Raw genomic sequence first — 23,653 nt, forward strand, 5'->3', positions numbered from 1 at the left:
TCTGGGGGAGGGGCTGGCACCCACTGCGGGGGAAGACAGAGCTGAGCTATCTGGGGGAGGGGCTGGCACCCACTGCGGGGGGGAGACAGAGCTGAGCTATCTGGGGGAGAGGCTGGCACCCACTGCGGGGGGTGGGCGGCCGTATAGCTGAGCTGTCTAGGGGAAGGGGCTGGTACCCATTGCAGGGGACACAGCTGAGCTATTTGGGGGAGGTAGAGCTGAGCTGTGTAGGGTGAGGGCCAGTTTGCACATTGGGGGCTGAGCTGTTTGACGCTGAGGCCAGTATCCATTGTGTGTCCCTGGAAAGGCGATACTGCCAGACTCAGTTCCTGCTTGAAAACAAACAACAAACAAACACACAGCCCACTCTGCTTTGGGAAGAATCCAGGCTAAGGTCCCTGCTTCCTTAGAGGCCTAGTCCCTCCTTCAGTGCTGTGTTGGTAACAAGAGTTCCTTGGGAACAGGAGGCCTGGAAAAACATTTCACACTCAGGTCACCCTATGGATTTAGGCCCAGACAATGTTTTCAGCATTCCAGTTATTGCTCAGCTTGGGGTGCTGATCTTGGCTGCTCAGACTTGGGATATCAATCTTGTACAAAAAGGTGAGTTGACAGTTGTTAGTGACAATGGCAGTAAAGGCAAACAGCTGAGGTTGTTGGAATTTATGATGCTGAAAGGGTTTGGACAGGACACGGTTTATCTCCTAGTCTCTCCACAAAGTACTATATGCGATCTTTAGCCCTATAATTGAAGTATTTATTGATAGGGCTTAGTTTCTACTTCAATATCCACTAGTTATGGGCAGGAAGGATCTTAGTTTAAAATGTAATCCAAAGGACCCATTCTACATAACACTGCACTGCAGTGTTTGTGAGCTCTGTCTAGTGCAGCACTTGAACCTTTGATGTGGTCCAGATTCCAGGTGTGCCATCAGAACCATAATCTAGGGCTCATACCATGGCTCTTGGGGATTTGTGTTCCTAAGCATATGTCCTCTTGGGAATAAAACCCTTTACTTGTATCATGCCTGTCAGAAGGGGATTTTTTCTCTCTTGACTCTGCAGACTGAGATGCACAGTTTGAGATTGAAGGAAATTTCTTTAAACACTCAGGGCTGCTAATGTTAGGAGATTACTTTTTGGGATGCTTTTCTCCTAGGTCTGGAATAATCTCTGTGCCCCGCCTGGTATTTAGCTGAGTCAAGTATTTCCTCTGTTTCATTAGGAAGATAGCATTACAAAAGCCAGTTTGTGTAGTCTGTCTATTCTGTGTTTACTCACACACCCTCAGCAAATCGCCTCTGCTCTGTGTTGTCTGTAATCCACTCTTGATTTGGGTGACTGTCACAATCTAGCCTGTCTCAATGTAGCATTCATGGTTTTCCTAGTTTGTCTATCATGTACCGCTCTTTAAGTGTATTTTTGTATATCAACCTGGCTGCTGGTTCATAGTAACTGCTAAAACCTGTTAGCTGGGTCCATGATGATGAACTTGTAAACAAGATACAACATTCCTTTGGGAAATAGCTGATGGGCCAAGATTATGCAGCTTTAGACTCTTCATTGTTGTCTCCTGTTTAGAAAGACAGGAGTGATCACTTAGCTCCAAGGACATGCTGATTAACATCACTTGTATCCACTTACTGAACAAGCTGTGGTCTGAGAGCTAGAGCATTTTGTCTTTGGAGACTTGGGTTCAAATTTTCTGAGTCACACACAAGTGAAAATGTGTATTCGTCTCTTCAGAGTCTCCTGTGGATGTTTGTCCACATCATCAAATCACTGCAGAGTGGAGAAATCCAAAACTTGAATAGATAGAAGCGGGGGCAGGTCAGGATTGAGATCCCTCAATGGAGCTGTGCCAGAGGCCCAGGACTAGAATAGCAGGTGCTGCACGTCTGGAATGTGGTGCGTTGGTAGTGTAAGTGGAGGTCCAGGTCTAGAATACCATGGGTCTCATTTGTTAAGGAATGTGGTGAACTGGCAAAACTGGGAGGAGGTTAGGCAGAACTGGAACTGTCCATGGTGCAGCAGATCAAGAAGTGCATTGGTGTTTGTTATTTGGAGGCCCAGGGTTTGGGATAGCAGAGGCGGCATAAGGTCAGGATTATATTGCACTGGCAGAGCTCTGCAGGAGAATCACGTACAGTTCCTGCCTGACTGGCTCTAGTCAGTGCTGTTCTAATTTTCATGAGCAAAATATTTATGTAATTTAAAATAATTCAGGTCAAGGATCGGGCCTCTCCCACAAAGCAAACTTCTCTGGATCCAATTATACTTTGCAGGATTTCTGAGCAAAGCTATCCTTTGTGGGCCTTAGAACTCTATCTCACCTTGTCTACTGGATAATGAGGAGTCTGTGGAGCATCTCAATGGTGTATCTTTCCTCTGGCCCAGTGAAGGAAAGGCATACTCCCGCCTGGTAGGCCTTGTCAAGGCTTAAATCAGAAGTGCAAATGCAGAATTCTTCTTTTATTTCTTGAAACATGAGCCAGGATTCAGTAGCCTGCCCAGATAGACAGCTTTTAATGCTAATTTCCATCTTAGTACCTAAATTGTGGTTCCATATTGTAAAGGGTAATGTGCAGTAGGCCAAGCAGGTTAAATACTAGAGCACAGCAGTCCAGAGCTTGCATGCTTCAGCACTGCTTGTGACCATTACTATAACGTTGAGCAAATAACCAGAACAGTGAGGACCAATTCAGTAATATTTAGATTTCACAGCTACTAAGAGCAGGAGAAAGACTTGAACTCTTCTGTCCCTTCCCATCCATGTGCAGTTATGAAAGTCTCATATGCTTTGTGTTATCCTTGGCAGACCTTTAATGTATCTGACTTTTCTTCCAGAACCGGAACCCCTTAGTGGCAGTATACTACACCAACCGAGCCTTGTGTTACCTGAAGATGCAGCAACATGATAAGGCCCTGGCAGATTGTAAACATGCCCTGGAACTAGACAGCCAGTCAGTGAAGGCCCATTTCTTTCTGGGGCAGTGCCAGATGGAGATGGAGAACTATGATGAGGCCATCGCTAACTTGCAGAGAGGTGAGCAGTATCTTCCTATTAAATGTTCAGGCCTGGCACAAGCCGTCACCAACCTATAGAGGTGGCCAGGACCTCCCATATTAACAGGATACCAGGGCCTATCTTGGGCTGTTGCTAACATACAGAGAATTGATCAATACAAAGCAGGCACCATGATGAGGGCCACAGCTGCAGAGAAATGAATGGGCCTCTCTTACAAAAAAGGCACCAGTATATGGCACAAGTCACCATTTGTCGAAATACAAAATGTGAATTTAAGCTAGAAAAGACTGGGGTTCAGTTCTGTGTGGTCACTTCAGACTGCCCATATCCAATTCCTCTGTAGGAAGAGAGCATTTGGAAACCTGTAGGAGTTTAATTGCCACTCCCTGTATCTTGGTTCTGCACTTGACAATAGGCTGATATTTGAATGGGGACGAAGCCTAAACAGGAGTCAGTTTCTTCTTAAACGGTGTAGAAGTCAGTGATTTGACCAGCTTCTATATGGAGATGGTCCAATGGGGTCCAAGTCATTGTGTGCAGCTCTTGGCCCAAGGATTTATTCCCCATTTGCTGCTTTGCACTGAGGGAGTGATGTAGCACTCAAAGGCACAGGTGTCTCTCACTGTTCCCTCCTTCAGGGAAAGGGGCAAAACCAGACTCACTTGGCTAAAGCAAAGGTGGTGGGAGCCATAGTCAACTGACCCAAATCCCACCTCTAATTAGATATACCTCCTAACTAGATTTAGCAAAGCATCAGCTTCTTCCACCCTGCCCCCAACCTTGAGAGCACCTGTTGTCTCCCCAGCCTATAACCTAGCCAAGGAACAGCGACTGAATTTTGGGGATGATATTCCAAGTGCGCTGCGGATTGCCAAGAAGAAGCGCTGGAACAACATTGAAGAGAAACGGATCAACCAGGAAAATGAGTTGCACTCCTATCTAACCAAACTCATCATGGCTGAGAAGGAGAGGTAATGCAGATAGAAATCTCTGAGCTTTTCTGCACTGGGCATTAGTCTAAGCTAGTGGGGTGTGAATTCTAGTGCACACTAGGGAGTCACACACTAACTGACCTGTGTGGACCCTGCTAGTGCCCACTAAAGTTCCTTAGTGCACCTTAGTCATAGAATCATAGAAAAGTAGGACTGGAAGGGACCTCAAGTCATCAAATCCAGCCCCCTGCCCTGAGGCAGGACCAAGTAAACCTAGTTCATCCCTGACTAACCTGTTCTTAAAAACCTCCAATGATGGAGATTCTACAACCTCCCTTGAAAGCCTATTTCAGTGTTTAACTAATCTTATAGTTAGAAAGTTTTTCCTAATATCTAACCTAAGTCTCCCTTGCTACATATTAAGCTCATTACTATTTGTCCTATATACAGTGGATGCAAAGAACAATTGATCACAGTTCTCTTTTTTTAATAGCCCTTAGTAGATTTGAAGACTGTTATCAAATCCCGCCTCACTCTTCTTTTCTCAAGACTAAACATGCCCAGTTTTTTCAACCTTTACTCATAGGTCAGTTGCTCCATTTTTGTTGCTCTCCAATTTTTGTCCATTGTGCAGTAGGAAAGTTATAGTGTGCGCTAGCAGGGTCCACATGGATCAGTTAGTGCATGACACTCTAGTGTGCACTAGAATTTACACCCGTCTATAATGGATTAATGCACAGCGTAGACAAGCCCTCTCGGCAGCCTGGAGGGATGAGGGGAATCTTGAAGAGAACTGGGCCTGTGCAAGCAGGAGGGAGGGACTGTATCCCAGACAGCACTGGTCTCAAGCAGGGAGTGGCAGAATCCCACAGGCTCACCCTCCCATATGCGAAGGGAGGAGGGGGGAAGATAAGCTTTTGTAAACATTTCCCAGTACTGTGAAATTGGTGACAAGATAGTGGCCTTCTACCAGAGCTTACCCTGGCACTTAGGGCAGGTCTACACTTACTTCCTGGTCTGGCCGTAAGCAATCGATCTTCTAGGATCGATTTATCGCGTCTTGTCTAGACGCGATAAATCGATCCCGGATCGATCCCGGAAGTGCTCACCGTCAACGCCAGTACTTCAGCTCGGTGAGAGGAGTACGCGGCATCGACGGGGGAGCCTGCCTGCTGCATCTGGACCCATAGTAAGTTCGAACTAAGGTACTTTGAATTCAGCTACGTTATTAACGTAGCTGAATTTGCGTACCTTAGTTTGAAGTGGGGGGTTAGTATGGACCAGGCCTTAGAAAGCACTGCCCTAAGGAAGCTCACACTATTGAAATGGTAGAGAATCCCTGCTTATCTGACTTTCCCGGAAAGCCAGACTCTTTGCACCAAGAAGGTGAAGAAAGGGAAATAAGAGCGTGTTCATTCTGAGCTGAACATTCCTTCTCCTCCATTGTGACATTTCAAGTTCCTTTGCTGATCATTTGCTCTGGACTGTAATCATAGAAACGTAGAGCTGGAAAGGACCTTGAGAGGTCATCAAGTCCAGCCCCCTGTGCTGAGGCAGGACTAAGTAAACCTAGACTATCCCTAACAGGTGTTTGTCTAACCTGTTCTTAAACCTCTACTGACAGGGATTCCACAACCTCCCTAGATAACCTGTTCCAGTGCTTAACCATCCATATAGTTAGAAAGTTGTCCCCCTGGTTCTCCCCTAGGGAGCTGGATGAATACCGAAGGACACAACAAGAGGAGAACGTGGATGAGAGCCGGAGCCGTGCTCAGCTGGCTAACGTTGAAGCCAAACATGTGAGGCAACCTCATTAATCCATCCCCTCAGTGTGGATTTGGGCCTGCTGGGTAGCGTTGGGCATGTGTCCCTACTTGGTGTGAGCAGCAAGCCCAAGGGGAAGTTCTTCTCCAGGGCCACCACGCCACAGCTCCTGCTTGTGGAGCAGATCTGCGGGGTATGAACACAGTCCAGCTGGGGTTCCTTCATAGCACAGAAGGTGATAGTGCTGCTTTGGGTTCATTGTGGTTGAGTAGGGATCAGGCACCAAGGAAGAGCATCACACAGGACTGCAGCTTGTTGGAATAGACCGTAGTAGAAGTTTTGTGGGGATTGTGGAGCATACTATTGGAGTGTGCCTAGAGGGGACATGGCTGTAGCAATTTCCTGACTTTCAGGGGTGCTGTGATGAGTCAGAAGAATCAGTGGGGTAGCCGTGGGGGATGATGGAGGGGTTCTACGTGAGCAGAGTGCATGCTGTTCCTGGTGCTCTTACTGCCCTGCAGCAGGTGTTAAAGATGAGTTGAATGTTGTTGCTTTTACCGTCTAAATTCTGTGCCCCACTCACAGACAGTTGCTGTGCATTAAGTACACAGTGGGTTTTTTGTATGCCCACTTTGCAGCCATGAAGATCTTTATTCCTGTCCCCATGTTCTTCTGGCACAATCAGACTGACTCTTTTTGGAAGCTGTCAACACCGCTGCTTTATCAACCACATGAGCCACTACTGATTTGACATGCAAGACCATTCCCATCACCTCTGTTATGGCTGACACTGCTACCAACCCATAGCCAGCCCCAGTTGTCTAGATAGTGAGTCTGAGCATTAAATCCAAGTCTCCTGTACAGCAGTGTAGAGCAGTAACCACTCAGCAGGTCGGAAGATGTGTTCTTAGAGGTGTTGCTCTTGCCTATTAAAGTAAGAAGGTTCCTGTCTGTATGTGACTGACACTCTGATATCAGCAGATAGAGGCTGGCAAGGGGAGACACCAAATCCTGTTCCTCAGGATCCCTGAGAGACCAAGACCCTTATCAACTTTTGCTGTGAGCCAGTTTGTTCTCTGTAAAAGTGGTTCTGCGAAGTGACTCCCATGCTGTTGGGGTGGGTAAGGGAACAATTCCCCATCAGTGACTGCAGTGTTTGTACCAAAGTCTCTGCAGCTTGAGAGATGCTGAAGAGGCAACAAAGTCCAGTAGGGCCCTTTGCCCCCTTCCCATTAAAGGGGTTATTTCTCTTTCAGGACAAGTACCTGGCAGATATGGATGAGCTGTTCTCTCAGGTGGATGAGAAGAGGAAGGTGAGGATGGGCTTAAACAAGTGTGGCAGCTGTGACCAGACAAGGAGTGCTCAGAGGGAGGGCATCAAACATGACTGATAAGGTGGCTTAGCTCGGGATGCCAAAGAACTGTGGCTTATCCCATCTTTCCTGTTCTCCCTACTACCACCCTGCTGTTGGACTGATTTAAAACTCTTGTGAATACCAGGTCTCTCTCAAATGAGAGCTGGACCAGAAGGCCAGATGCCACATGGGAGGGAATGGAGCCCCAGATTTGAGGATGAGCTTGGGACTCCAGCTGCAATGGCTGGTGGAGACGGGACATTTCATAGCGGAAAAGGGTGAGAACTGTTCACTGTCAGTCAGCTGCTCTCCTAGATGTGGTAACCTTGGAGAAGGCCAGGCATCTATCTATCTGGATGGAATATAAACCGTATAGTAGAAGCTCCAGCTGGGGGTGGATTTAATGACTAGTTGGAATGCAAATATGGCCTAGGTATTGAGAGAGAGAGAGAGAAACCAACACCCCGCCATTCTCCAGCTGTGTTTTCTGATATGCAGTGCAGGATCTCCATCGTGTGCCTGACTTGGCGATGGAATCTGTGCTGCTTGCACCCTTGCTGAGGTCCTGTCCCTGGGTCACCTGTTCATTGGTTTGCTGCATTAGACCGGAGGTGGGCCTGTTGTATGATGGCTCCCTAATGCTGAACTTTTGTTCTCTCGAGTCAGAAGCGAGACATCCCCGATTACCTGTGTGGGAAGATCAGTTTTGAACTGATGCGAGAGCCCTGTATCACACCCAGTGGGATTACCTATGACAGGAAAGATATAGAAGAGCATCTTCAGGTAATGGGGGAACCAGAGTGTTGGGCATCTGAGTGGGAGGGCAGGAGGAAAGGAAGAGTGTGGGTGCACATGTGAGGGAGAGAAACCCAGGGCAATTTTTAGGAGATAGAAACTTAAAATCAGATCAGTCTCCAAACATGAGTTAATGTAGTTCCAGATGCTGCGCCTGCACCCGAGACCCCCTGGCGGATTGTATAAGTTTGCACCCCCTTTGGGGGGTGAAAAACCCACACAAAGATTGGAAACTGACTGTACTGGGGAACAGCGACACAGACTAAACTCTCAGTGGTCAGGTGCTTCTCTGCTGCTTCCTTCCTCCCCCATCCTAGAGCAGCTGCAGCCCTTGCAAGCACTGTGGTGTGTTAGTGCGCCCCAGCCCCTCGTAACAATGTAGAAATCTACTTGGGGGTAGGGGTGAGGCCTGCAGAAAAAGCAGTGGGGTTTCAGAGACCACCCAAATATTAAATACTGAAATATCTTGATTTTAAAGCTTAAGCTTCATTCTGTTCCCCCAGCCCATCTTTGTTTAGAGGGGGCATCAGTGAGAAGAGCCACACTTACGGAATTGAATGCTTCATCCTGTGAGGTTTTCCATGGGTTGAGTCCCAGGTACCTCACCCTGTCATTCCCTTTGCATGGTGCCAGGGCAATGGAGGATGTCTGAAGTGTTCGAGCTACCAGGCCCCTGCTATAATTGCAGGGCTGCTGGCTGGGCACTGTCAGCGAAGTTCCATCCACTTTGGATCTCACCGCACAGCCAGGGTTTTCCAGCCCTGACTGAGCCAGTCTGGCCTCCCGGCCATGCTGTAAAGTCTCTTTTCTCTCAGGCTTTTTCGGGGGGCCGTGGTGAAAAAAAAATATGGAGATATACCTAGCTCATAGAACTGGAAGGGACCCCAAAAGGTCATCAAGTCCAGCCCCCTGCCTTCACTAGCAGGACCAAGTACTGATTTTGCCCCAGATCCCTAAGTAGCCCTCGCAAGGATTGAACTCACAACCCTGGGTTTAGCAGGCCAATACTCAAACCACTGAGCTATCCCTCCTCTTTAGTTTTGGAGGAATTTGGAGGAGTCTTATGTTTAGATGGGGCCCTGAATCTAACATAAGAACGGCCATGCTGGGTCATACCAAAGATCCATCTAGCCCAGTGTCCCATCTTCCAACAGTGGCCAGTATTAAGATGGTCTGTGCACCCAGACCAATGTTAAATTGTAAGCTAAGTTACATCTCAGCTCTCTCCTTTGCGTGTGCTCCGTGCCGTGGGATTGCCAGCCTGCTCCCGGCTGTGGGGTGGTGGTTCTTTTTCTGAAACTCCCACAGCCATGGAAATGGTTGTGACTGGAGATGTTTCTGCTAGGGTAAGTAACACACTGAAGTAAGAAGTGGAGACAGGAGGGGAAGAGACAGGACAATGTAGATTAAACTGTCCGCCTGTGACATCCTGTCTGTGGGGAGCATCCCTCAGGTAGCAGGGGGCAGATGGGGCTAGCTACACCCAGGGAACCAAGACTGACTGAGTGGCTGGGAAGTCTCTGGCAGGCCTAGGGGGTGCAGCTGCAGCAACAGGGAAAGGGGCTAGTTACTCAGGTTTGTGCTCTATTTCCATCCTCCTTATAGTCTCTCTTCCCTTTCAGCGTGTTGGTCACTTTGATCCTGTGACCCGAAGTCCTTTGACTCAAGACCAGCTGATCCCAAACCTTGCTATGAAGGAGGTGATAGATGCATTCATATCAGAAAATGGCTGGGTAGAAGAGTACTGATGGCTGAGCGGGCACAGTCCTCTGGATCCTCACCACAGCCCCAGCTGTGGCAGCACAGGCACGCTCTGCTATAGACTGCTGTCTGAGCATGCTGGGCTGGCACCATGCCTTACTCACTTTGTCTCTCTCTCTCTCCTCTGGATGCCCAGAGATCCCTTGGCAGTGCTGGACTTGAGTGCATTATCATCTCATCTCCCAGAAACCACAGCTGGGCCAGACTGACTGAGCAGGGCCATGGATGGTCCTTCCAGCTCCTTGCTCACCTGGGCTCCTGGTAACCTCCCAACATGATAGACAGAAGCAAGACTGCCTTAGGCAGGCAGAGAGGGAGCGCCTGTCGAGGACCCAGCACTGGAGGCAATCCACAGAAGCACTTTTGGAAGAGCAGTGTCACTCTGTACTAGCCAGCATCACTGCTTTTCATAACCCACCTCAGATCCTTGGCTGTAAAGAACGACTTTCCTCCACAAAAACAGCTGCCTACTCCCTTTCCCCACAGCACAAGCCCTGCTCCTGGGGAGATGTGGGAGCCATGCCTACAGCGAGGGCCCAGGCTGTGACGAGCGAGGAGCTGTTCTCCAGGCTGAGCTGCATTCCCCACTCCCTCCCTCTGTACATAGTTTGTGTTTCTTTCTTCCTACATCTCCTGTCTGTCTAGTGTAGTTCTCTTCATGTTTTCCTGTAAATAGCCACTTGCTGGGGGAGGGAAATGAAATATATATTATACGGACGTTGACTGGCGTGCGGGCTCGTACTGGGAAACCACTGTCCTGTAGGATGGAAGCCGTGACCCATGGGAGGCCACTCTCCAGCCCCAGGGACAGTAGTTCCCTGATAACCACTTGGATGAAAGTTCATGTTTGTTTTAATTAAACCCTTAAAAAAAAATCGGCCTAAAGCGTTTTGGCTGTTGAAAGTCTTGATGTCTGATTGGCCTGCAGACTGCCTGGCTTCATGAGTTCGCTCTCCAGAAGTTTGCCAACGTTAATAAATATTTCAGCAATAAGTGTTAAATAGTCTGAATGTTTCATGATTGCAGGGATCTTTCCTTTGAAAAGGCTGGTGGAGGCTGGGCAGAGGCAGCCCCCAGTGGCACATGGGAGCAGAAGTGGAGCGCACCTCTACATCTCTCTTAGGCTAGGTCTACACTGGGGGGGGGATCGATTTAAGATACGCAAATCCAGCTACGCAAATAGTGTAGCTGAATTCGATGTATCCGATCCGACTTACCCCGCTGTGAGGACGGCGGCAAATCGACCGCTGCGGCTCCCCCGTCGACGGCGCTTACTCCTACCTGGGCTGGTGGAGTACGCGCGTCGATTCGGGGATCGATTGTCGCGTCCCGACGAGACGCAATAACACTATCCCCGAGAGATCAATTTCTACCCGCTGATCCAGGCAGGTAGTGAAGACAAGCCCTTAGTAAGGAGTGCAGTAGGCTGTATGCATTAAGATGCAGCATGCCATGCTGGTCCTGTAGTCTCCAGAGGCTGTACCTCCATGTTAAAGATGAGGGTAGCTGCAATCTTCACATGTGAGGCAGCCATGTGCATGCCTGCACAGGGGGGATCTAAGTGTTCTTTTTGTTGTGTTATCTATGCCATGTCTCATCAATTGCATCACATGGGCAGGGCTGTTCTCTAACAGGGAGCGTTCTCTGGTTTTTGCTTTGTTTATTTCTAAACCTGTTCTGTTGCCGCTTGAAGTTCTGTCCCCTTCAGACGATCAGATTTTTCCTAGGGAGAACACTGATTATATTTTGATACTTGGAGAAACCCTCTGGTGCATGATACAATTCTCTGTTGAACTAGAGGATGGCTTGTGGGGCGTTTCCGTGGCTGCAAAGGGTTTCAGACTATAGGAGCTGTGAGGGGGCAAAGCTGCTAGCATTAGTATCTTTGCTCTGTTGTGCAATCTCAGGGCCAGGAAGGGGCTTTCAGACTGATACAAAGCAAAATCTGTTTGTTGGGTGGGTCATAAGAGAAGAAATGCTTCTAGCTTCTTGTGCTTCCCAGAACTGGAGAAGGCAGTGAAGGTGTAGCCTCAGTCCCTCCCCACAAGGAAGAAGGAGGTGGCTGAGCAGTGTTGCTGCCAGTTGGAGGAATCTATAGATGAACTCATTAGCCCACCTGGTCAGGTTTTGCTTGGATGTTTATAGGGAGCTGGAGGAGGGAAAGAAAACTGGCCTTTATGAAGACCGGGTCCTAAGTCTCCTGCTCACTTAGCCACTGGTACGTATATTAGACCGAGCTTTTGTTGAGAGGGGACAATATACATAGCAAGATACTTGAATATAACGAAGTCTCAGCAGACCACTTGTCTAGCCAGTCTGCTGTCCTATTTTGAGTCAAGGTTTCCTCTGTTCCCTGTGTACCTTGCTGTTCTGTTGATCTCAGTTGATCATTGTACTGTGTTCTAAAATGGAAAGACTGGTGCCCTTTGTCATTTTATCCTAGCTAACTAACACTAGATGCTATTTTTTCTTTTGCTGTGCCCAGTGATTTTTTTCAGTCATATTAAGAGTTCTCTGGCTGATATCTGTGGCAAAGAGTTCTCCAGGTTAGTGACAGGCTGCAAAGGAGAGAATTGCCTGTTACTGGTGAGTGGGGTGTCTTTCTAATTCCATCAAGTGTCCTTTCATTCTTGCATCAGGCTCGGGGGAGGAGTCAGCACCTGCCTGGCCTTCTGTCCCATGAATCATTCATGGGGCTCATCCACAGCATTTTACAAACTAACCAATTCATCTTTCTTGCCATCCTCTCTCGGCTAACTCCTCTCCAAACTCAAGAGCAATTACTGAGAGAGGAAGGGAAGCAGGTGCTTTGCCCTGCATGGAGACAGTTTGTTCAGATTTGTTTTCAAGGCACCCAGTGTTCAATCTTGACTGCTTCCAGAGTCATTTGGACAAGGGCCTCGTGCCATTTCACAACTGCTGGGCGGGGCCAGCCCTTACCTGCAAGGTGGCAGCTGCACTGTGTGACCTACATACTGGTTGACGGAGCCAAATGCCATGCAGAGCTATCTGGGGCTGTCAAGCAACACCCTAGCTTGCATCAGTTTCGCAGAATTGTCCTTTAGTGCAGACTAGCCCAAGAAGGCCTATTCTAACAGTGCGTTACTGGGAGGCAGTGTGGTCTGTGCTCATTACAATGGAAGGGACTCTGGGTTGGGGCAGGAATCTATTTCTAGTCTTGCCCTGGATCTGTAAATCCTTGCCTCAGTTTCCCCACTTGCAGAACCAAGATAAGGCTATTTGGGTCTGTGCACTGCAGTTAGGAGGGGTGATTGTGTAGACATAGCTGAGCTAGATTTGATCCAGTTTGAGGAAGGATAGTGGCAGCATGGGCAGTGGCTGCTTGATTAGGTATTAGAGGTTCATGGTGGGTGTGGCTTCACTGCTATTACTTGACCAAAGCTAGCTCCCATCTATGCATGCGGCACTCGCACCTCCCAGTTGCAGTGTAGTCAGATTCTGTGTGTAAGGTGCTGGTTGAAAAGCACTAAAAGCTCTGCATTGGCGGGGACGGGGGACAACAATTGTGAAAATAACTCCTAAGCCAGATTCAGTCGTGGAATAATCCTGGGCATGGCAGAGCAGGAATGAATTTGCCACCATCCCTGGGGGCCAAGAGTAAATGAGAGGAAAAGTAGCAGCTGCTTATGTCAGAGGCTGGCTATGGTGTGGTAGGATTCAATGCTAAGGCAGTCATGACAAGTGCAGAGATAAGGCAGTTATTTTAATCCAGACTTGAAATAGGAAAATCCCAATAACTAACCTAAACTCTTATTTCAAGTATCCTTTGCTGCTTGTACATTAACATTCAAGTGAAAGCCGGCCCAACCACCCCCAGCTGCAGGGGATTCCTGGGTAACAGAAACTGGTCCTTCAATTTTCCCCTGCACTCATGAATGAGCACCAGGAAATGAGCTCTCAGCAGAGCTGCTGAGGGAGGGTCACCAAGGGCAGATACAAGGGCATCTGAGGCTAGACTAAGCCCCATGCCTGGCGATTTAGCTCTAGAGCTGGAGTGGCTGGTTCTGTGCTACTGACCAATGGTCTATTTAAAGAAGAGCCTACATCGTAATGTCACTCCTGCCTAGAGACCAGGCTTGAGCCAGAAGCTGCCTTCTGCCATGGACTCTGTTCCTCAGATCTTAGGCCTTGGCTACACTTGAGAATTCACAGCGCTGCCGTGGCAGCGCTGTGAAGCGCGAGTGTAGTCACGCCGCCAGCACTGCGAGAGCTCTCTCGCAAGGCTGCAAGTACTCCACCTCTCCAAGGGGAATAGCTTGCAGTGCTGCGGGCGCTGATTACACTGGCGCTTTACAGCGCTGCGCTCGGGGGGGGGAGGGGGGCGTTTTCACACCCCTGAGCGCAGCAAGTTACAGTGCCAGTGTAGCCAAGGCCTTAGAAACACCAAGAGGATGTGAAGGAAGGGGGTGGGGTGAGCAGGCAGGCTCATGGAGCTGAGGAACAAAGTGCAGAGTTGTAAGTACAGCAGCAAATGCCACCAGCTGTATGGGAGAAAGGGGACAGGTTCCCCCCTCCAACCCAACCTCAGTAGCTGCTGCATCACAGAATGGTGGGGTTGCTCACACAGATCAGGATCAATCCTAGATGGATTAGAGCTGTATCAGCCCCACTCCCAGAGTCCAACGCTGCCTGCAGGGTTATAGTGGAGAGAGATGGCTAGAATTCACCAGCAGAATCCCAGGGCTTTGGAGGGAGGGAAGTGAACAATTCAGTTCCTGAGGAAGGGCTGGCAGGTAGGCAGAGCCCTGAGCTGCTACCCCAGGAAGGTGGAGATGAAGACACTCGTGTCCAAGTTGAGGGTGGCATGCCACCAGCGATCAGGGAAATACAGCACCTGCAGAGGAGACAGAAGCAGGGGAAGGGGAGCTGCTTGCCTGGTGCTTCACTGGCTGTGCAGCCTTGATACAGCTGCCCCCTTGCACGGGCTCTACCTGTTGAAATCGGCTGGCAGCTGTGACCTGAGCTTCCAGTGAGAGTTTCTCTCAGGCTGACTGGTCACTTGCCTACATCATAATGCCTCTGAATAGGCCTGTCCACTCCATAGCAAATTTGTGGGGGAGGATTAAGGGTGGGACAGTGGCAGGCTGAGTCAGCTGTGCTGTGTGTCCATGCGGACTCCAGCTCCCCCAGGCATTGTGGTTTAGCCTCTGCGTCCGTATAGGTGCTAGGCAAGGGCCACATGCTCTGTTTAGTGCTCACAACTAGAGGGTCATAGTTAAAGCAAGGGCAGTGCTCAGCCCAGCCTCCCTATTCATTCACCAGCTGGCTTCTGCACTTACCCCTCTACCCCGATTGGAGGGCCCCTCCTTTCTGACCATCCCTGCCTCCTGGGAGTGGCATTCAATCTGCAGCCAATGCTGTCTCGATGCTGCTACTCACACTTGTCCTGTATCAGACTAGGGCCCTCTGTTGGCAGGGTATGCACTCCCAAGCCCCTTTCAATTGTTGGTGCTCCATGGCTCTAGAGCAGTGGTTCACACAGGCTTCAGCCCTCCCCTGCGAGAAGGCTCATCAGATCTTGTGCTGCAGAAAGCTGCTGCCGCCTGCTCCCACATATAAGCGAGCTTCTACAGCTAGGCTAGGCCAAAATCATCCCACAAGTCGCTCCCATTGGCTTCAGTGGAAGACAGCTAGTAGCCCCCACCCTCTTATTACAACCTGGAGGCTGATGGCTGCTAGGGACTTTATCACTATGGCGTTTGCACAGAAGGCACTGTGATACTATGTGCTGGACAGTAGCATGAAACCCTGAGCGAGGGGGATCTCCAGTGAGTTGGTGGCTGGTTATTAGAGGTACCAAGTGGCTGCGACTGCTCCTCGCTGTTCCTCCATGGTGTCTCTACCCATTTGATTTGCCCCGAAAACAGGCCTCTGCTGAGAGCTGGGTATTTACTCATTGGCACACGGCCTTGCTACTGCCTCAGCACTGAGCCAGCATTGGCCAGCAGCTGATGTGCTGCTCTTCATGGGCTCTGGCTGGACTTTTATCCCATTTTATTTAGACTGAGATTTGTGTGAGTACCAAACAATGGCTGTACCTCACCCAAAGGGCCACAGGTGCTCTCAGTGGCCGAGTAGAGAGACACTGACAGCTGACTGCATCCTGTGTTACAGTGCAGATAATCTACATGCCCGCAAAAGCAGCCAGGAATAGTTTTATACAGAGTTAATGAGGGAATACTGCCCCAGAGCTGTAGACTGTGTGACTGCAATTCTAGAGAGGGGCCAGTCGGTGTCCTGAGGCCCACGGTTCTTCTCCTTGCCGCCCACGGCACTACAGCTGTGCTAGAGCCAGCTGGCAGCGTGGGTGAGAACACAGCTATTTCTGCTCCTGCAAACATCTTGCGAACTGTGCCAAATGTGTAACTCCAAGTGGCAATGCAGCCAAACACAAGGGGGGCAGGGTAGCAGACAGGCTACGCAGCAGGTCACTCCTCCGTCACTTGTTCACGCACCCCAGCGTGGAGGCAGCTCCGCTGGGGGCAGGGCAAGTCCCCCATCTCTGAGCCTTCGTTTTCCTATCTGTAAAAAGGAATTACTGGTAGTGACCTCCCTCCCGAGCTAGGGTGTGTGGCTGAATTCTTTAGTGTGCGTGCATATGTATTTATAGATGAAGTGCTTTGAGATCCTCTGACAGATGAAACTAAAGAGGGCCAAAATGCAATGTCATAACATTCAGGGTTTCTTTATGGCACACCTCTCTCTAATCTTTGAGTCCCTCAGCATTGCCAAGTGAGCCCAACCACAGTCCCAGGGGGTAGGAAGTGCTGTCCGCATTTCTCAGCTGAGGCCCCGAGAGACTGAGACTTGTGTAATGTCAGATAGCCAGCTACGAACAGATGCCAGCTCTGACATGTACCTGGCAGGCCCCCATCACCACAGTATCTGAGCACCTTGCAATCTCTGATGTATTTCCCCTCCCCCGAGAGGCTACAGGACTTGCCCAGGTTCACACAGGATACCTTGAGTAGAGCAGGAAATCGAACCCCAATCTCCCAACTCTTGGGCTAGTGCCCAACCCACTGGCCCATCCTTCCTCTCTTTGCTGAGCTTTAATCCAACACTTCTCTCTGCACATTTACCTCTGCTCCCCCTTCTGGCCTGGCTGGGCACTGCCTGTAACTCTCAACGGTTTTCTCCCGTCCCACCTGTGACACCTCCCAGCCTGCCTCCCCCATGGTAATGCCTGCATCAGGGGACTGGTGCCCCTCCAGCCCAGCCCCAGGACCTGCTCCTGTGACAGCCTGCCTTCTGTCTGGTGTGCATGCCTGGTCACCGTGCAGCCTGGCTCTGGTGCAAAGGTGCTGGCATTGGGATTCCTGGTCCTCTGAGAGCCTGGCTTCAGTACTGGGGTTCCTGGATCCCATCCCAGACACTGTGGTGTCAGGGTCCCTGCTGCTTGTGCAGCACCAGAGAATCTTCCCCCCTCTGCTCTCTCTGGACACAAAGCCCCTGGCGTTCCAAGCTGATGCACTCCACAGGTCCCTTGAGCAGCTGCAGCAGGGGGTGGGCTGGCTGGCTCACTGGGCCCCGGGGTGCAGGACTGACCTCGCCAGGGTGAATGGTGCACTCCACAGGGCGGTCCTCTGGCGGCAGAAATGGGTATGTGTCCAGCAGCCAGGCTAGAGTTGTCTTGTTGGGGTGGAACTCGGGGGTTTTCTCAGGGGGATAGAGAAACCAGCGCTGCAAAGAGAGGGGCTCTTAGCAAACACCCCGCTCTGCCTAGCATGGGGTCCCCTTTCACCGCAGACCTGAAAATCTCTACTTCCCTGCAGGGTGGGCTCCCCCCTCCTCCCCACTCATGGGTGCACCACTCTTCCCTACCCCCCAAAGCCCAGCAATTCCCCTTCTTCCCTCCCCTCTTGGAAAGGATGTGAGGGTGGCTGTCTAAGGGGAACTGCTAGGGCTCTTCCAGATGCCCCCATGAGGGTCACACCTGAACAGGAACCTCACTGCCTGATTGCAAGGTCTCTGGGGTATGGACTGTTGTCTTGTTCTGTGTGCGTACAGCACCTAGCACAGTGGGGTCCAGGGAACACAGGGGCCACCAAGGAACCTCCACCGCTGGCCCTCAGTGTGTACAAGTGGCCAGATGCATTATGGGGAAATATCCCATTCCTCCAAAGCCTCAGGACTCAGCCGCTTGCAGCAGACAGCACCCTAGGCCGAAGGGATCATGGGTCCTCTCTGGCCTGGCACAGTCTATGCTCCGCTGCCTGGATCAAATCCCCACTTTGCTAGGAGGGTGCTCTGCTCCACAGCAGGGCCATGGACGGGGAAACATCTGGTTTTTCCAGGGTCCGTAAATCAATCCACTCCCCACCCAGCTCTCACCTTCCGGCCGAAGATCACCTCCGAATAACCCGGGCCGTGCCAGTGAAAGGGAACCCCAGAACCGGAGCCTGTGGGCAAACAGACCAGACATGGGATCAGATGGACCATGCCTGGATAGGCCATTGCTTCTGGGCTGACGTGTCCATCTAAGCCTAGGAAGGATTCCCCTACAGTCCATTCCTTCCCTCTGCCCTCATCTCTTTCCAGGTTGGTACTGACCGGCGATCCCAAAGCTGTAGGCCCCGCTGGTGCCTGGAATCCGGAACGGAGGCGGCATGTATTTCTGGAAGAGGGAGCCCCACTCAGTGAAGTTATTGTCTCCAAAGAAATAGAGTGTCTCTGGTGAGGGGAGAAAGAGACATCGGTAACCCCCAGAGAGCACGAGCTCTGGTCTGTCTGGGCATGCAGACTGGGGAGGGAAGCACAACCCCGGCCAGGAGGTGGCCCCTAGGAATCCACCCAGAACTGGATTTCCCAGCCACACAGATGAATCTGAGGCAGAGCACTAAAGAGGGTGCATGGAGAGCCTGAACAGGGGAACCCTCTACTCACCACTGCCTAGGGAGGCCAGGTCCTGAGGCTCCAGCAGGTGCTCCACGTACTCCTGGAATGGAACGTCCACTGCGAGGGAAGAGAGAGTTCACGGCTGCCCTTCCCCAAGGTGTGTGACCTACCTTCCCAGCCAGGGCCGAGGGGGCACAGCAGGGCTCTAACACTCCACCCTCCTCCAGCTCATTCCCCCTGCAGAGCCACAGCCCAGCAGCCTGGAAGTCCCTGTTGTCCTGCCAATGAGCAACATTGAAACCCTCCCCCTGGCCCAAGTGCAATGCTAGAGCTCCGGGACTAAGTGCTATTGTGTTCAGTTCACAGCTGGAGAAACCGAGGCACAGCAAAGGCTAGCGACTTGCCCAAGAGCATAGAGTGGGGTTTTGGCCAGGAAGAGAGAGGAGGCAAAGGAGCAAGGCTGGCTTATTGTGTTCCCTGGACAACGAAATCCAGGGCCTCAGGCAAGATCTTCTGTCACCAACCAGCCATGGCAGCAGGAAGGGAGGCATTGGCTGAGACCAAGCAGACAGGCATTGTCTGTCCCCTCTTTGCCCCCCACCTCTCTCTGGAGCAGCCCCCCACTGCACAGCCAGCCCAGTGAGAATGCAGCTCAGCGCATGTGCCCTGGAGCCAAGCCCCGCACCTTTATGGTAGGAGTAGGTGTTGGCAGTGCTGAGACGCACCAGGCGGTCCCCGAACTCTGCCAGCAGCTTGTTCCTCGTGCAGAGCGCCTGGAATTCCTGCAAGCACAGAGCAGAGGTGACAAGGGCCCTGGGAAGGCAGAGGTGCTTGGAGCGTGGCCTGGGGGGGGCCCCGTGCAGCGACAGGACAGCCCTCCTCTCTCTAGATCTGGCTTTCGAGCTGCCAGCGAAAGAGGATGGCCGTTCTTGTTCCCAAATCCAACTGGACACAGACCAATGCAGAGATGCCCTGGGGCTGGTCCAGTTGCCACCATGGGATGGAGCTTCCTGCTTAAGAATGGATCCTGGGGGGCTGCTCCAGAATCCATCGGGTGGGGGGGGGAGGGGAACTCTCCTCCTCTCCCCTCCCAAATGGATTCCCTGGGTTACTCTGATAGTCTCCACTCAGAACCTCCCCCAGCTCAACTCTTTCACCACTTCCCATCACCCTGCAGCCATGTGACTGAGAAGGGAGTGTCAGTATCAATAGAAATCATGGCGTCCCCTACTGTCAGTCTCCACTTTTGGCAGAAGTTACTCCCAGCCAGATACGGAGCATGTGCCTGGCTGCCAGGAGGGCAAACATGGCTACTAAGCCTGGTCTGGGGGAAAGGCCGGAGAGGCTCCAAGGGGCTGTTTCCCTACATACAATGAGATGGCTCAGGCTGGAGGGGCACATCACAGCTGGGAGCATGTAGCACTTACCGAGTTATCCGTGATCCCCTGGATAACAACAGGCCTGGAAAAGGCATATCTGGAAAACACAGAAGGAAATTAAACACTTTCCTGGCTCCCTGGGACCTGGCACATTCTACATACCCAGCTCACTCCCATCAGAGCCCTGGGTTAACAGTACTAGTGTTAGCTGCAGTGAAACTCAGCTGTTACCACCTCTGCAACAGATTTATGTGACCGATACATGGGCTGAGCTGTTCGGTGCTCAGACTCAAATTCTTTGCACCTTCAGTGGCAGTGGGTGGGCAAGCTGAGGACAGCCACATTCACAGACCATCTCAAGGGCAGATCTAGGTCATGGGACCTCCGGGGGGCGAGGAGAGATATCTGTGCAGGCAGCGTGGGGATGCATGCGCTGTGCTGGCACGCTGCTGGGTCAGCGGAGAGCTAACGGAGAAGCTGGGCTTGTGGGACTCGCTATGGGAGTCACTTCTCTTCCTAGCAGCAGCTGGAAAGCTCTGATCAGATTCTGTTGTATGGTCACTGATCTGCAAGTTGCCTGCTGACAGAGAACCCCATTCCTAACTGGTTCCAAGGTATCCAGCACCCCTGTGGGTGCCATGAGATTTCCATAATGACCTGTGCATAGCTAGGACCCTGTGGAGGCATGTCGAGGGGAAGACCCCAGAGAATCCCCCTCCCTCCCCCAGTAATAGCCATGCTGGTTGCATGCAGTGCTGGGTACAGGAAAGGGGCTGGTCGAGCCCCGGAGAGCAAAGCAAGCAGCACACCTACTGGTCTATGAACTGGGAGTAGGTCAGGGAAGCGTCTCTCCTCTCCACAGTGCAGTGGTCTTCTTCCATCAGAGCCAAGTACTTGTTCGTCAGCCTGGGGTGGGGAAAGGGACAGAGCCCTCGGCGTCAATCACTGCCAGCCTGAGCATTTCCCAGCAAGTGACATCAGCCCCAGAAGGATCAGCAACCCAAGCAGGGGGAGATCGGACCTGGTCACTGCCAACTCCCTTCCCCTCTAACCCAGAGACACTAACTCCAACATTGGGGTCAGTCCCAAGGGTTGCAATAGCAATGGAAAGAGGCCTGGGGAATTTGCCAGATTTCTCAGTGGGAAGCGTCAAGGAACTGATGCCATGATAGCTCCGTAGGGGCAGCCACTTTAAAGGAGGAACAAAATATTCTAGTCAGCCCCTTGCAGATGGCAGGAGGGGCACTGATTGGCCCACTGGCCCGTTGTGATAAGTAACAAGGCTGTAAGCCCAGTTCTCTCTCCATGGCAACTCCAAGCTAGGTCTGCTCTCCCCCAGGGAATGCCTGGTCTGAGTCCGTTCATGGGAGGTTGCTGACCCTCCAAGTATCTGCTCCTTCAATCAACTGGCTAAGAACTAGGCTAAGAGCAGAGGTAGCAACGGTTCCACCCCAATGCACACTGTGTCTAGGGCATTAGATACTGCCAATGTGCGGGGATGGACTGTGTCCTTATGGGCCTTTTCAATCTTGGTTTCAAACTAAACCAAGCTCCGTGGCTGGGGAGAAGGAGAAAGAATTCAAGAGCCTCACCTAATATATAAGAATATAAGAACGGCCACACTGGGTCAGACCAATGGTCCATCTACCCCAGTATCCTGTCTCTGACACTGGCCAATGGCAGGTGCTTTACAGGGAATGAACACAACAGGTAATCATCAAATGATCCATCCTCTGTTGCCCATTCCCAGCTTCTGGCAAATGGAGGCTAGGGACACCATCCCTGCCCATCCTGGCTTATAGCTATTGATGGACCTATCCTCCATGAACCTATCTAGTTCTTTTGTAAACCCTATTATAGTCTTGGCCTTCACAACATCTTCTGGCAAGGAGTTCCACAGGTTGACTGTGCGTTGGGTGAAGAAATGCCTTGTGTTTGTTTTAAACCTGATGCCTATTAATTTCATTTGGTGACCCCTAGTGCTTGTGTTATGAGAAGGAGTAAATAACACTTATTTACTTTCTCCACAACAGTCATGATTTTATAGACCTCTATCATATCACCCCTTAGTCGTCTCTTTTCCAAGCTGAAAGGTCCCAGTCTTACTAATTTCTCCTCATACGGAAGCTGTTCCATATCTCTAATCATTTTGGTTGCCCTTTTCTGAACCTTTTCCAATTCCAATATATCTTTTTTGAGATGGGGTGACCACATCTGCACACAATATTCAAGATGGATTTATACAGAGATAATATGATATTTTCTGTCTTATTATCTATCCCTTTCCTAATGATTCCCAACACTCTGTTTGCTTGAGTGCCTCTGCACATTGAGTGTGGGGTAGGGGGATGTGGAGAAATCCTTCCCCACATAAGCCATTTCAAAATGCCATCATTCCACGTTTTGTTAAGCCCTGGCCAGATTTCCTCCTTTTATTTCTAAACCTAACCTTCTCTCTGCCTTTGACATCTCCACAAGAGCACTCGGCATTATACGCTCAATAACGCTTTGAGTTTCTCCAGTGCCTTGCTCCCAGCCACTCCACATTCATGAATTGATCCTCATAACCCCCAGGAGGCAGGGAAATCCCATTATCATGATCAACAATTTGAGAAACTGAGGCACGGAATGGATAAGCGACCTGCCTATGGTTATAGTGCGAGTCAGTGGCAGAACCAAGAACATAGCCCAGGTTTCCCGATCCTTAGTACTTCACTCTACTCCCTAGGCAACTCTGCCTCTAGCTGAGCCATCTAGGCAGAGCTAGTTCTCCTGACACAGGCCAAGACCATGCCTGGGGGAAAAGGTGATCAACGGCCTGCTTACAAAACGCTAAGCAGTCAACAACAGACCCTCCTTTCAGGATACAAACCTCCAGGTAATATATAATTCTCCAGCTGTCAGGAAACAAGCAGAATGCAGTGAAGATCAGAGTGGAGAGAGTGGCGAGGTATTGACATTGTGATAAATAGGACCTGGTTCTTTCAGCATTGGAGGTTTCCCTGACCACCTCTCATGAGTCAACATAGCATTCTGCATGGCAGCAAATCCACTGAGGGAACGTGGACCAGACCTGACACTTTAGATCTCAGAAGAGACTGAGAAAATACTTGTGTGCATGGGTTGCCTACTTACCAGCCCCCATTTCCTTCCAGGTAATCTAAGTCTCCAGACAGCGACAATGGGATGTAGAGGAGAAGGAATTGCCACCACGATCCCATCTGCCTCCAGCAGCCCTCCGCCATCTGGGGGTGTCAGATTCTCTCAGAGAAGCAGGCTAGAAAAGCTAGGGAGAGAACAGTGCAGGACAGGATGTTAAAGGCTCTAATATACCCTAATGCCAGCAGGGGAATCAATCCAGCTGTTGGCTCACTTCTGGCTCGTTCCCTTCCACCTCCTCTCTGAATTTAACTCCCCACCCCAGCTCTAGGCTAATACCTGCTGTATCCCTATCTGACCTTTTAACCCTCCTCCCTCGCCCTGCATGTATCGCCTCCCACATCCCAGGGCCCCTCCAGCCCCTACCACCACGCCTCAGCTCTCTCTCTCTCTCTGTGTGTGCGGCTGCAGATGCCGGCAAGTCTCAGCCTAGAGCACCCCCCCACCCCATTGCATTCTGGGAGCTGTATTCCAGGCATGTCACAGCCTCCTCCCCGGGGACTCGCGCGCACTGACGCCTTTCAGCACTACCTGGCAGGGTGGCTGTGAAGGCCACGTGCTGCTGAGTGGGCTGGTGGCCTGCGGACTACATTACCCAGCAGGCATCTGGGAGACACTTCC

At 50.9% G+C, this 23,653-nt stretch overlaps 2 protein-coding genes across 5 annotated transcripts in view; one reads left to right on the top strand and one right to left on the bottom strand.

The window, feature by feature from the left end:
• STUB1 (STIP1 homology and U-box containing protein 1) overlaps window positions 1–10,636 on the top strand; it is an 11,760-nt gene extending 1,124 nt beyond the window's left edge. The window contains exons 1-7 of one of the 2 annotated variants that reach the window (XM_034783728.1): window positions 329–603; window positions 2,848–3,046; window positions 3,834–3,999; window positions 5,669–5,759; window positions 6,981–7,037; window positions 7,746–7,862; window positions 9,497–10,636. In XM_034783728.1, the coding sequence (XP_034639619.1) occupies window positions 2,905–3,046; window positions 3,834–3,999; window positions 5,669–5,759; window positions 6,981–7,037; window positions 7,746–7,862; window positions 9,497–9,622 (699 nt within the window). In that variant the 5' untranslated portion in view covers window positions 329–603; window positions 2,848–2,904 and the 3' untranslated portion in view covers window positions 9,623–10,636. Of the gene's footprint in view, window positions 1–328; window positions 604–2,847; window positions 3,047–3,833; window positions 4,000–5,668; window positions 5,760–6,980; window positions 7,038–7,745; window positions 7,863–9,496 lie in introns of those variants that run through there. The other variant, XM_034783727.1, reaches the window with a different exon arrangement.
• A 3,329-nt stretch (window positions 10,637–13,965) lies between these two features.
• Window positions 13,966–23,653, bottom strand: JMJD8 (jumonji domain containing 8). Of its 3 annotated transcripts, none has more exons than XM_034784889.1 (10): window positions 23,564–23,653; window positions 23,009–23,159; window positions 20,687–20,779; window positions 19,922–19,970; window positions 19,180–19,276; window positions 18,543–18,611; window positions 18,210–18,329; window positions 17,991–18,058; window positions 17,205–17,339; window positions 13,968–14,490 (listed from the first exon to the last, which is right to left on the bottom strand). In XM_034784889.1, the coding sequence occupies exons 2-10, from the start codon at window positions 23,116–23,118 to the stop codon at window positions 14,410–14,412; spliced, it is 822 nt and encodes a 273-aa protein (XP_034640780.1). In that variant the 5' UTR covers window positions 23,119–23,159; window positions 23,564–23,653; the 3' UTR covers window positions 13,968–14,409. The 3 variants fall into 3 exon arrangements, with proteins under 3 accessions (XP_034640782.1, XP_034640780.1, XP_034640779.1); XM_034784888.1 differs by lacking the exon at window positions 23,564–23,653 and adding an exon at window positions 23,399–23,478; XM_034784891.1 differs by lacking the exons at window positions 18,210–18,329; window positions 23,564–23,653 and adding an exon at window positions 23,399–23,478 and having other exon boundaries at window positions 13,966–14,490.

The sequence above is a fragment of the Trachemys scripta genome, chromosome 10 (assembly GCF_013100865.1).
Source record: "Trachemys scripta elegans isolate TJP31775 chromosome 10, CAS_Tse_1.0, whole genome shotgun sequence".
Lineage (NCBI taxonomy): Eukaryota > Metazoa > Chordata > Testudines > Emydidae > Trachemys > Trachemys scripta.